This window comes from Ascidiella aspersa, chromosome 9, assembly GCF_963924565.1.
Source record: "Ascidiella aspersa chromosome 9, kaAscAspe10.2, whole genome shotgun sequence".
NCBI lineage: Eukaryota > Metazoa > Chordata > Ascidiacea > Phlebobranchia > Ascidiidae > Ascidiella > Ascidiella aspersa.
In genome coordinates, this window is record NC_139455.1 from 4376445 (window position 1) to 4389365 (window position 12921).

Sequence of the window (12921 nt, forward strand, 5' to 3'; positions counted from 1 at the left end):
CCCAAATAAGGTTGGCAATTATTCTATAAAACATTTACACATATGTGTGTTAATAGCTGAGATCTATAGCCCTTCGAAGCTTCTTTTTGACCAACGACTACGGCTTACGTATAATTAGTACACCGAAAGCCATCGCAAGTACTGTGGATCCCCTTCAATGAGGTTGCTTGTACTAACAAATTGAGCAAGCATTGGCGTATGGTTGTTTCTCGACTCGTTCCCTTCTGAGCCTGCATATAGCTCAGTTGGTAGAGCGACGGTCCCGGCTCGACCGGAGGTCGTGAGTTCGAACCTCACTGCAGGCTAGTTGCTTTTCCAGTCTGCCCTGCTTGCATCATAGATCAACAGACTCGGTGAGTCTGCGATGTCTTTCGGTGTACAAGGTTGGCAATTTTAATAAATATTGCACTAATACTTTATAAAGGTGAGGGGTAATGGCATAAGGAACGTAAGTAAGCATATAGTCGACGAACAGCGCCCAAATTAATAGTTTGATTCCATATTATGGCAATCTTAAATAACCCCGACATATTTCACCTCAAAGCAGTTCTATACTGAATATCTCGATAAAAACGATGCTCTTTAAACACTTAGGGGTTTCTTTTCGATTTCTCTGTAGGTATGGCGTACCCATGAAAAATAATGAGTTGAATATACAAAACAAGCCTGCAAAACATAAATTTTAAAGTTGCGCAAAAATACGTTTTCGACCCCATAGCGCATAGGTTCCGAATTTTTCTGAAACTTTTCATAAAGATTTCTCTTAAGATTTTTTTTTCTTTTCAAGGGTAGTTCTTTGTTGACACTAATGGGTTTGATATTCTTTCTTGCAGAGCTTGAAAAGGTCTTTAAATGTCTTTGAATATTTTTCATGAAAATGTATAGCGTATAGCTTACCGTAATCAGGTGTGAAATTCTACATGTTAAACTCTTTCCAGAGCGAAGCGAAGATGTTCTTCCGTCGCAGTCGCTTGATGCGTTCGGTGTCCACGGGTTCGCATCCCAACGAACACAAGTCAAAGCTCAACAATAACGACGACTTGGCGCAAGGTACTATAGGTATAATGTAAAGGACTTTAGTTTTGTTGGTGTTGGTTACTTGCGGTTTTGAAATTTTCGACGTGGAAAAAAACACTGCATTTTTTACTTCAAAACTCGTTATACGCTTGATTATACGAAAGATTTATACGTGTACGTGTACGAAAAAAATTTTTTTTTTAAACATAGTTCAAATTTAATTGAAAAGCTTGAAAATACTTTAAAATGTGACAGGTACTAAACAAAGGTTAGCAACCTCCACTCTTCGGATACCTGAACTGATGCCCGCTTCTTTTTGTTGTGGGGACAATTTAAAGAAAACATTCCCGGCTTGTCGCATTATGCTGATAACCATAACGACTTATTTTATTTTTTGTTTAATACCTCCTGCTCACAACGTTAGCCAGTCAAATGTTCTCACCATAATATTTAACATTTGTGTTTAACAAAATATTTTAACGTCGTTTAACAGAAGTTAAAAAAGAAATATCACAGTTAACAAAAAATTAAAACTTCCCACTTTCCCCAAAACTTTCCTTTCAACATTTTCACAACGATTGGCAGGCACTGGCTCACACCTCCTACAGCATCCTTCGCCCGCCATGCTCAAGCTCATGAAGACGTGTGAGAATAGCAACGTGGCCGGCGAGGTCGTTGCAAGGTCAAGCGTGCTTGCTTTCGTCACACAACGTCATGACCTCAGGTCGCTGCACATGACCTTGCAAATGACCTTGAGACGCGCCGCGCTGCGTGTTTACGTTCTGCAGGTGGGGAAATTTTTTTTTATGATTAAAAAGGTTTATTTTTTGTGGCATCTGAAAACCATTGGTTAGAGAGTTGCTAGGTAATCTAAAAGAAAATTATTAAATTTAAAATTTAGAAACCTTTCTAATTTTTAAATTGTAAATTGTTTTTTTCAACTTCTAATTTTTCAAGCTTAGAATTAGTTTTTAACTTTAAAATGGTTAAGTTTAGTATCTTTGCCCGGGCTTTCAAACTTCGGAACAATAGGTTAAGTTTATTGTTTGGTACTTTGCTTTAGGTTATAAAGTTCTTTTTTAACGTCGAAAGAATTATTTTTGAATAACATCGGAAACTTGTTGGAAGCCGATTTCTGCGTGTTAGTTATTTTAAAGTGTTGGGTAATCTTGACAAATAACTAAATTTAAAAAAAAATTAAAATTTAAGAACCTTAGTCATTTTTAACCCGGGTTTTTATTTAACTCATAATCTTCCTAAGTTAAAATTAGTTTTTGTAAATAATTGTGTGCTAATTTTTATGCGTTTTGGTATAGCCTATGTTTTTCATACTGTAAAACTGACCTAACAAGTTGTTGTGACAAAGTGTATTAACTTAAATTATTTATTTTGATTGAGAGACAAAAAATGCCGTTAGACAAGGTAGCATTATTAGTAAAATTCGAATTAGATTAGAACTAGAATTAGACCACATAAGCAATTCACAAATTAATTTACAATTAGAATTAGCAGCATTTTGCTCTATTTCATTGAATTCATCGACTCGCAAAACGGTCGATCACTAAAAAGTATACGCTTACAGTCACATTACCCATTATACACATGACTAAATGATGCGCTCTTATGTTTTCGCCAAACATTACATCAAGTATATGTAATCGCCTAATACACAAGCAAGAGCGAGTTTATTTAAAAAAAAAAAAATATATATATATATATAAAAAAAAAAATATAAAAATAGTAAAACGCAAGTTTTTGATACGTCGTTGGTCATCTTTTTTATCTTTTTTTCCCTCCACACAGGCTCTTACCTGGCTCCTCCGGACCGTGACCTCGGATACCTGCATCCACGACATCCTCTGGTACTTTGTTTCCGCTCTCGCCGCCACCGCAACATCCGACTGCAACAAGAACGAGGGAAAGTCCCCCGATAATGGAGGAAACGACAGTGCAGACGAAGATATGGAGGTCGGTAGCGTGGTAGTTAGACTTTATCGAAACTTTTCTACTATAAACATTATATTTAGACGTTGAATGAATATCAAAGCACATATAGTTGTAGGTAACATTTTTTTACACTTCGAATGACCCATTATTCTTTTTCAACCACAACAAAAAAAATGTTACCTACTTCTCTATTGGCTTTGATAGTTGGACTACGTTTAACCAAAAACTCCAACCATAGATTATAATTATTTTTGATAAAGAGTAAAATGCCGTCAATTCTAATTGTAATTAAACTTGCGAACTGTTGCGTGACTAATTGACGAGCGGTAATATTGGATCGATACCTGAAGCAAAATGTGATCAGCTGCGCGTTTTGTTGTAGCTTTACTTTTCTTTATTGGAGAGATATAACGCTTTGGACTTTTATTCAACACCGCTGCGTGTTTTTTAGATTAGAGTAACGCCCTTCGATCCCATAACTTTATTTTAGAGGTCAAATGGTACTTCAAGTTTTGGTTAACCAGTAGTGTATTACATGGTTTTGATGTTTTTTACCATAAGGATTTTGAGTTCAAGTCTATATATATATATTTTTTTTTTTTAAATCCCTTTAGGTAGATATAGATTTTATTACTTATATTCGTATTTGGCGTCGTTAAATGCGAAGCCCATGATTGCATTCAGTTAGTTGAAATTAGATTTCAAGAAAACAGATTTTGGGTAAGAAAACAAAAATAAGGGAAATTGAAAATCCAACAAACTAAAAATAGGCAATACAAAAAGAGAGAAATTGCGTACCCAAAATACACAAAAACCTAACGCGACTGTATGTCGACCAACAGGAAACGAAAGCTTTGTGCCAGCATCCAGTGAAGCACATGGCACTTGCCGGTATCGACTCAATTCGTCCGCTTGTCGAGGCCTTCCACGGATTTCTGCAAACTGTTTCGGACGTTATGATGCACTTGCCAGCCAACAGCCCAGTACAGCTCATGGCCATAAGGTAGGGGGAGTTTATTGGGAATATGGTTGTAATTATTTGGCATTAGACTGTTTTGTTTCAGAATTATATTCCAAATACGTCGAGTGACCAATTTTAGGTCGTCAAAACCTAAAATTTTCTTTTTTAAATGAAAGAATTTCTTTCATAGAAATTGTGTTAAGACTGTTTACAAAAAGGGTATAAAAAAAAATAATTTCTTAAAGTTTTTTTTTTGCCATATGAATAGGCGTCATCAGCAGTTTCTGTACAAAAATCAAACCTGTATAAAATGCCAAAAATAGTAGTTGAAATGTAAAATTTATATATATTTCTGTAAAATTTTAAGAAATGATTTTATGTTTTTTACCTATTTTTATAAACAGTCTTAACACCACATGATACGAAAGCTAGGATCTTTCTTTTACGTTTTATTGTATGTGGGGATTCCTTGCCTCCCCTCAAAAATCACTTTCCGCCTATGTAATGTATTTGTTGAACTGTATTTTAAGGAACCAATTTTGCGACGTTTAGAACCAAAAAAGCTATTATTTGATTGTCTTTAAATTTTTGATAAAAATGTATGGCAACCCTGAACTAAAAACAATTACACTCCCGTCATTTCCTCCTCTTAAGATGCTGGAGTTTGCGAGTCCTCCCGTCCGACCACCACTTCCTCCACCAAAGCCAAGTCTTCTCTCACATCAGCCAGATCCTATCCAAGGTCGACCTCAAGGTCACCAACGGCGACGTGACCCCGCAGAAGAAACTGGTCAAGGTCACACCGAAAGCTTCGTCCTATGTCCCAGTGGCAAAGGTGTGACTCACTTTTTACGGTTTTGTGTCAAGTTGCATAAAAACTAATGGATCCTATATTGAAAGCGTTGTCAGTGCGCAAGAATGTATTAAAACACAAAAGCTCAAACTATTGGATTCACATCTTATTGAAATAGAGTGAATCGAAACAGTGTTAGTAAAACAGAAACAGCATCAGTGTAAGTTAACTTTATCGCCAAACACTAGGATGTAACTAACAAGGCAACATACCACGACAAGGTGGTAACACCAACTGCCCTTAAGACAACTACAATGTCAAGGCACCATGTGCTCACACTACTCATTGACCTTTGACTGTTTGACCGCAAGTAATAGAATGCTTACACAATTAAATAGGAGCACTTATCATAATGCGCAAGGTTAACAATTTCCCTGTCTATTAAAATTACCAGAGGAGCTGTTTTTGATTTATATATCCTTGTCTATTGCTACCACTTCGTTTTTTGGGGATTTCATGGGTTTTATGTTTACTTTGTTTTGTTTTCTTGTCATTAAAGACCAATTATATAAAACGTCCAACATTTTCGGTTAATTCGTAAACCTAATATTTAATTAGCAGTTTTATGCATCCGATGTACACTATCAGTAATAAATGTGCCGCAAGAGTTGACCGGTATTTACTTCTCCTTTTCTCCTGGGATATTGTAGGTTTTATGTTCACTTTGTTTTGTTTTCAGTGTGATAGATTATCATTTGGATAGTCAACATTTTTCGGTTAAAGAGTTTATGGTGAAAGCAAATATTTAGTTAGTTGTTTTATGCACCTAATGTATACTATGGTGGTGATAAATGTGTTTAACTTACACTGATGCTGTTTCTGTTATATAAACGTTGCTTTGTATTCGTACGAAAATTATGAATCCACTTGAATAAGGCAGTATATTAATAAAAAAATTCCTGTACACTGATAAAGACTTCACCAACGGTTCGGTTGCACTATTTTTCAAAAAATTCTACAATGGTAAAAGATTTCAGCATCGAACCTATAATTAAACAAGATATCCCTGATTACAAAATTGAAAAAAAATAATAAAGCCGCAATTCGCGTTTTCCTAGACCCCGGCCAGCCAAGGCGAGGTTAAGACGTGTCTGGATCTGACTCTAAAGGTCCACATCAAAACTTCAAGCCACGCTGCCATTGCAAGCAGTCTAACCGACGGATCGACCGAGACATTCTGGGAGTCTGGTGAGTTTAGGGGATTGCGTCTAGCAGTGTTGTAAACAAGTCATTTTATAATAACAAGTCTCGGTCAAGTCATTCGTAAAAAAGTAAGTCCAAGTCCAGTCAAGTCTTTTGGAATAAATACCAAAAAAGTCCCGATGAAGTTATAATTAGAGGGCAATTATATGTTGGAGGTTTAAATTTTTATGTTGGATCAACCTGGGATACACTGTGAATTTATAAAGACATGTTCAAAACGTCGAAAGTGCATTTTGTTAACGATTTAACCTTTGAATATATTTTGACAAATTTTGACTTTTTTATAAACTGAACGACAATGTTGCACTGAATATGTGAATAATAGAAATCACCTTGACCCTTGCAAGATAAATGAACGACAATTTCAATAAACCTACTTGATTTTTTTGTGATATCATTATCTATATATTCTTCGGTTGATGAGTATAAAGTAGACAAAGTTGAATGAAACCTAGAAAAAATGTAAAAAAAAATGGACAACATAGCAAAACGAATTTGACAAACATGAAAGTGCAACGATTTCGCCTTACTTGAGCAAACTTTTGCAACGAATTTTTTTTTAATTTCGTCAAATTCGAACAGGCGACGAAGACAAAAACAAGCCGAAGCACATATTGGTTGACCGTGGAAGCGACAAGGAAGGTCAGGTCAAGGACAACGCGACCTTGAGAGTCGAGGACGTTTTCTTGCACATCGACAACACAAGAGACTTACAGGTTTGGCAGCGCCGGGCGTTTTATTTTTATTTAATGTTTTTCTCAAATTGATTTGATCTAGATATACATTTGATTTAGTTAGCTATTAGGAAGTTTTAGTCGAATTTTAATTTACGATTGATCTATGAGACCGCTATAGCACCGTTTCCATAGACTATATCATTCTTTTATACCAAATGACCCCGACCGTCAAATAGAACTTTGTGGATTTATTTCGCATTCTTAACTAAAACAATTCAAAAAAACTACCCAAGTTATATACTTAAAAAACATTAGGCAAATTTTTATATCAAAATATTTCCAAGCAATTTTAACTGAAATTATTTTCAGGAAATTTTTAACCAAAATTATTTTAGGCAAATTTAAACAAAACATCTTCTCAAGCAATTTTTATCTCAAATTATATTTAAACTTTTTGTTCCCTTCTTTTTACAAAGTTTGTTAAGAGCCTCTTGAGAAATAAAAACATAGGTTTTGCAAGAGTTCTATCGTGTAAAAGTTTTTTTTTATTAGAAAGTAAAAAAATGATATCATAAATAGGTAACTCGCGATAAAACTTTACATGTATCGCAAGAGGTTTATCGTTTTAATCGAACGATATCGGATATAGAAGGTGTTTTATTTTTTGTTCGTCCAGAAAAAGGTGACTTCGGTGACTTTCTGGTCTCTGAGCGAGGACGACGATTGGAAGAAAGTGGATTGTGAAGAACTGAACGCTCAGTACGTCGGCTGGATTCACTTCGCCCTAGCTAAGGGAATCAGCGTAAGAATTCCTTATGTCTCTCGATTTCGATCTAACCGTAGGCCAGTTAGTAGTATCGGTGCCCGATACTAGTGTCCTATAATAAGGGGAATCAACGTAAGATTTCAACGTTTTTTTTTTGTTTTTTTTTGTGTCATTCGATGTTAGCGCTTTTAGTTAGGTAACAACCTTACACCACAGGTATTCAAACCAGGAGCGTATTTAGGCCATCTGCCCTCTCGCCCCAAACTATTATTTTTTCAATTTTAACTATTAGAAATGAGATAAATGCAAAGTTTCATCAGGCTTCGCCTTTCAACTCAGTTTTAGTTGCATATTTCAAACTCGCTTGACAGTAGGTTTATTAAGAATATATTTGTTTTATGACGTCAAATTGTAACGAAACTTCGGGACGCCATTTCCAAATATTTCATGTCCACACCCTAAAAACATATTAGATCCACCCTTATTTCAAATCGACTAATTGGTAGCCCCAGCTGATACTACCGAAAACTATTTTATAAAAAATTCAAGTTAAAATGTTGTTAAATACAATTCAACCTTAATGATAATATGTAACTGTGAACTTTTGGATGTTTTAAGTAACATTTCCTTTTTTCATAACGTAGACTATGGCCTTTCATTAAAAGATTTAATTTAACTCCTCCCAATATTTGCGATTGCTTGTCTTTCAGAAATTCAAACTGGAACTCCGGGGTCCCGACAACGGCCTGAGGGTACGCCAGATCAAACTGCTGGGTCACGACGCCGCCGAGGGACCCAAGTTGGTGCCCCAGTTGCCCCCCAAGGTACTCCAGGCCCAAATATGCGAGGCCGAACTGCTCAAGGTCTTCAAGCTGCTAACAGCCGAAGTAAGCAGACGTTTTTCTTGTCGTTTATTGTAGAGAAATAGACTGATATATGGGTTTACCGATAATATCGGCCGATATTTGGCTTCTAACGATATATTGGTATCGGTAAATGTAGGCCGATACTTTTGCCGATATTTTAGTACGAAAATATGATATAATTTTTCCTGTACAACAAACAACTTACCCATTTTTAGTAAAAAAAATCCAAGCCAAGCTAATACGCAAAATTATAGTTTAATAATAATAAAGGTTCATAAACTAAAACGTTATTTGAATTTTACTTTTAGTTAATTCAAGTTTTGGACATTTCCCAGGTATATAAAAAATCGGTATCGGGTATCGGTTGACAAAATTGTAAAAAATCGGGAATCGGTATCGGTCCAAAATAGTGATATCGGTCGATCTCTAGTTTATTGTGGGCGTGTGTTTTACGTATGTGCGTGAGCGCTTGTGCCAATAGACTACTTTGGCAAACAGGCTTTGCTAGCTTTGATGTCAGCAAAGAAAATGTTTATTGATGTTGGGCAGGGTTATTTTCGCGCGCAAGTCACATGTGTTTTGTATCCATTTATGTTTAGCTTTTTATTCGGTGTTTAAGCAATGATTTGCAGTGCAAGAATTTAATTTTATTTTTATTTTGGTGCTGTTTTTTGCTTTGTTTTAACATTATTTCAAATTGTTGTTCTTCAGACATTTCAGCCAAAAACCAATAACTAACTTAGAAATAACTAACAACAATTTGTTTAAAGCTTAAAAAAAAGAAATGTGTTCTTTTTCGTACTTTGTCAAATTATTGTAAAAGCAGATCTGAGCACCTTATAAATTTAAATTTAAACACACATGAAACAATATGTTGTTAAAATAACTTCAGGTTGAGCAAAAAAAAATTGTTACCATATTGCACTTACTTACAAGTAACCAGCGGTAAGCTCAACCACAACAAGGTGGTAACAATCAATATATTAGGTAGAATATGCTTTCTAAGTGCACTTTTTTTGTAAAAACACATTTGACGTTTGAAACTCACTTTTTTAAGTATTCTTAAACCGCCTATTCCAAAAAAAAGAAAACGAAAAGTCGGTGGTGTTTTTAAACAACGTGCACAGTATGAGCATGGCTAGTAAATTGTAAGTCTACGTGCTCCGTGACCTTCGACCTTTAACCGTAAAATATTTCTCCCAACCAAATTAGTAAATCCTAAAACATCAAAATGCGCAAGGTTACCACAATAAACATGTCAATGTACAACGCCCTGTCCGTAAAAAACTTTTCTTAGATTGAATTTGGCTTTTCAAAAATTAAATTAGAATTAAAATGAGATCTTTTCATTTTTTAGTAAATTAAAGTAAAATTAGAATTAGATCGTTTTAGTTTTGTTAATTAAATAAAAATTCTTAATAACTAATGTTCAAAGTACATCGAAATGCGCAAGGTTACCAGAATAAGCATGTTAATGTACAACGTTAGGGATGTTCAGATTTAACTTTTTTTTGAAAATTTATGCTTTCAGCTTGATTTCCCATTATGTGTCACATAAAAATCAGTTTCACAAGTTTTCAAAACAATTGGACAACATTTAGGGGCTCCGCAGGCACCCCAAAGTTATCACACTAAAATTGCTAAAATCCGGGACTTCCCCTAACACGATACTGTACGTTTTTCTTTAAAAACGAAGAAACCTTGTAATTTTTATATTAAACAATGGCAAGAAAGCATCACTAATCTATTTCCAAGTTTTATGTAACTTAAAATGTATTCTTAAAGCCCCCAAAGCCCTCCTTTACCCCATTTTTAGAGTTGTCATTTGATTTATCACATATATTCAATAAAATACATTTTATCGAATTATTTAAAACCTGTTTATGATCGCCTGTGATCTTCAACAGCCTGTAGCAAGCTTGCAAGTTGCTGAGGATTGTCATTTAACATAGCAGCATAATCAGTGATTAATATTTTTAACAAACACATGGTCAGCATGATCATGGAACTTGTCCATTATCGCAGCTTTGTTTTAAGACAGACAACGGCTCCATCAAATCAGGTTATGACGCCTTAGAAACGGCAGGCTTCAGGGATCCGTTCTGGCTCCTTTGCTGTTTAATGTTTATTACAGTGATCTGCCCGCCACAGTCTCCAAGCATACGCTGATGACTTGGCGATCTTGCATGCTGAAGGGAATTGGCGCAGTGTTGAGAGGACTCTTAGTCCACCTCAATAACAAGGAAATTAAACGTGTGTTGTCCGTCAATACCAATGGAAGAACTTTGGATTTCCATGTCTACATACCTCGCATTGCATCTGGACAGGACACTCACATTCCTACCCCTGGCATCTAGCCCGCTGAGCTTCGCCCCAGAGGAGCCACAATACCAAAGGCTGCTATCCTCGAGATGCTCCTTTGTACCAGCTGCACTCAAATCACTGCAGAAATGTTAAAGCTCTGGTGTAGGTGAATGGATGGCCACCAAATGGAACGAGGAGCAAGATTACCCCTCTCCACCACTATTGCCCCACCACTTCCAATAAGCCTTAGGGTTTTGGCCTGTCTATTCGAGCCTAGACTCGCCTTAACAGGCTGAGAACAGGGGTCGGGCGTGCTAGGTCTTCCATGAATAAATGGGGCTTCTGTGACTGTGGTTTGGAGGAACAGACTGCAGATCACATAGTCTCACGGTGCCGATACATCGCCAACCAAGTGGGACAAATGGTCTGACACTCTTGGACGATGAGACTATCCGCTGGCATCTAGACTTCTGCCCGGACATTTGAACTGGAATAATAAAATCGTCCACAAGAAAGAAGAAGACGATCAAGCAGGTGCGCAACACACAGTACAAAGTGGATGGGACAAGTTTTCTATGGCCAAAAATGTTTATGTGGTCTGAACAGAGGGGTAATGATGCTATTTTTCTAGACAAACTTGTCACATTTTCCTTGTTTAGTAATCACCCACAAATGACCAAGGACACAAAGGCAGCAATTGCCCGAAAACTTCTTGCAACTGCAAAACCTGAAGATTTTCACCAAGGCATTCAAGTTTTGCACCATAAAATCAAAAGTTATACCACTTTAGAGGATTTGATTGGCACATTTTACGCTACTCAATCAGATATGTGATTGGCCGACGCATTCTCCCGATTCATGGTGCTCATAATGGGTACTACGAGTTAAAGTCTTCATGTACTGTTAAAGTTGTGAATGATGCCGCAGAAAGAGGGGTTAAAAGTAAACACAGATTGTGCTGCTATATTAACCGACAATCCACAGCAACAAACAACTTGCTACAAGCTGTTGAAGATCACAGGCAATCATACCCAGATTTTCTAAAAATACCTTGGCTAAAAAATAATAAAAGCTATTCATTGATGTTCCTTTTTACATTTTTTAACTATTACATTGGTATACTTTTGTTATATTCCTTCTTTATTCACTGTTGATTAAAATACTTTGCTTTTCATAATATACAATTTGTTAAAATATATTTTATTGTACATATGTGATAAATTAAATGACAGCTCCAAATGGGGTAAAGTGGGAATTTCGGGGCTTTAAGAATACATTTTAAGTTATTAAAACTGGAAAATAGATTAGTGATGCTTTCTTGCCATTGTTTAATATAAAAATTACAAGGTTTCTGTGTTTTTTAAGAAAAACGTACAGTTAGGGGAAGTCCCAAATTTTAACAATTTCACTGTGATAACTTTGGGGTGTCTGCGGAGCCCCTAAATGTGGTCCAATTGTTTTGAAATCTTACGAAACTCATTTTTATGTGACACATAATTGGAAATCAAGCAGGAAGCATAAATTTTCAAAAAAAAGTTAAATCTGAACAACCCTAGTACAACGTCCTTTCCGCAAAGTAAAATTTTCTTGTCCCCAGGTATTCGGTCAGCTTTTGGCCGACGAGGCCCCTGGAACAGTTCTTCAGGCCAAGGTGGACCCCCCTGCCGAGGGGGGCAAGGAAGAGGCCGCCCTGGTGCCTTCTACGTCATCGGGAATTCCCCCGAGCCCGTGTGACGTTGACCCGAACTTGCGAGAACACATGGTCGGAATTCTGTTCAGTCGCAGCAAGCTTTCGACTCTACAGAAAAAGGTATTTCCCCCCCACTTGAGCGGAAGGTTTTAACATATTTTAAGATCTTGGAAAACTAACGATAATAAAGAAGGTGTGTTGAATTTATCGGCGAAAATGGAACTAAATAGTGTTAAATTGGATAAAAAAAAAGTGTACATTTAGGTAATATCGAATAAATTATTTCTAAACATGTGAAAATAATTAAAATAAGAGTAAAATTGGGTAAACGTGTTAAAATTAAGTAAAAAATGTGTAAAACGTGTAAAATTGGGAGGAAATAAAATTGAATAAATTAGTATAAAACAATAAAAATTACTAAAAAACGCACGAATGGGGATACTTATTTTTTACCGCTTGGGGCCTGGGTGAAAAGGTGGTATTTTTTAGAAAGATGTACTGGGCATAGACTGGACGTAGGTATGTCCGATGATATCGTATCGTCGTCGACACCCGACGCCAATTAGAAGTATCGGCACTCGTCCGATTCTGGTCATTTGGATGAGAGTGATTTGTTAGCCATTTTGTTCCAAGGATG

At 36.2% G+C, this 12921-nt stretch overlaps 1 protein-coding gene across 1 annotated transcript in view; it reads left to right on the forward strand.

The window, feature by feature from the left end:
• LOC146131971 (E3 ubiquitin-protein ligase MYCBP2-like) overlaps nucleotides 1-12921 on the forward strand; it is a 124731-nt gene that overhangs the window by 76395 nt on the left and 35415 nt on the right. Inside the window, 10 exon segments of the mRNA XM_083397167.1 lie at nucleotides 939-1050; nucleotides 1603-1805; nucleotides 2821-2985; nucleotides 3807-3967; nucleotides 4580-4786; nucleotides 5848-5966; nucleotides 6564-6697; nucleotides 7335-7460; nucleotides 8135-8311; nucleotides 12192-12404. Coding sequence (XP_083253293.1) covers nucleotides 939-1050; nucleotides 1603-1805; nucleotides 2821-2985; nucleotides 3807-3967; nucleotides 4580-4786; nucleotides 5848-5966; nucleotides 6564-6697; nucleotides 7335-7460; nucleotides 8135-8311; nucleotides 12192-12404 — 1617 coding nt within the window.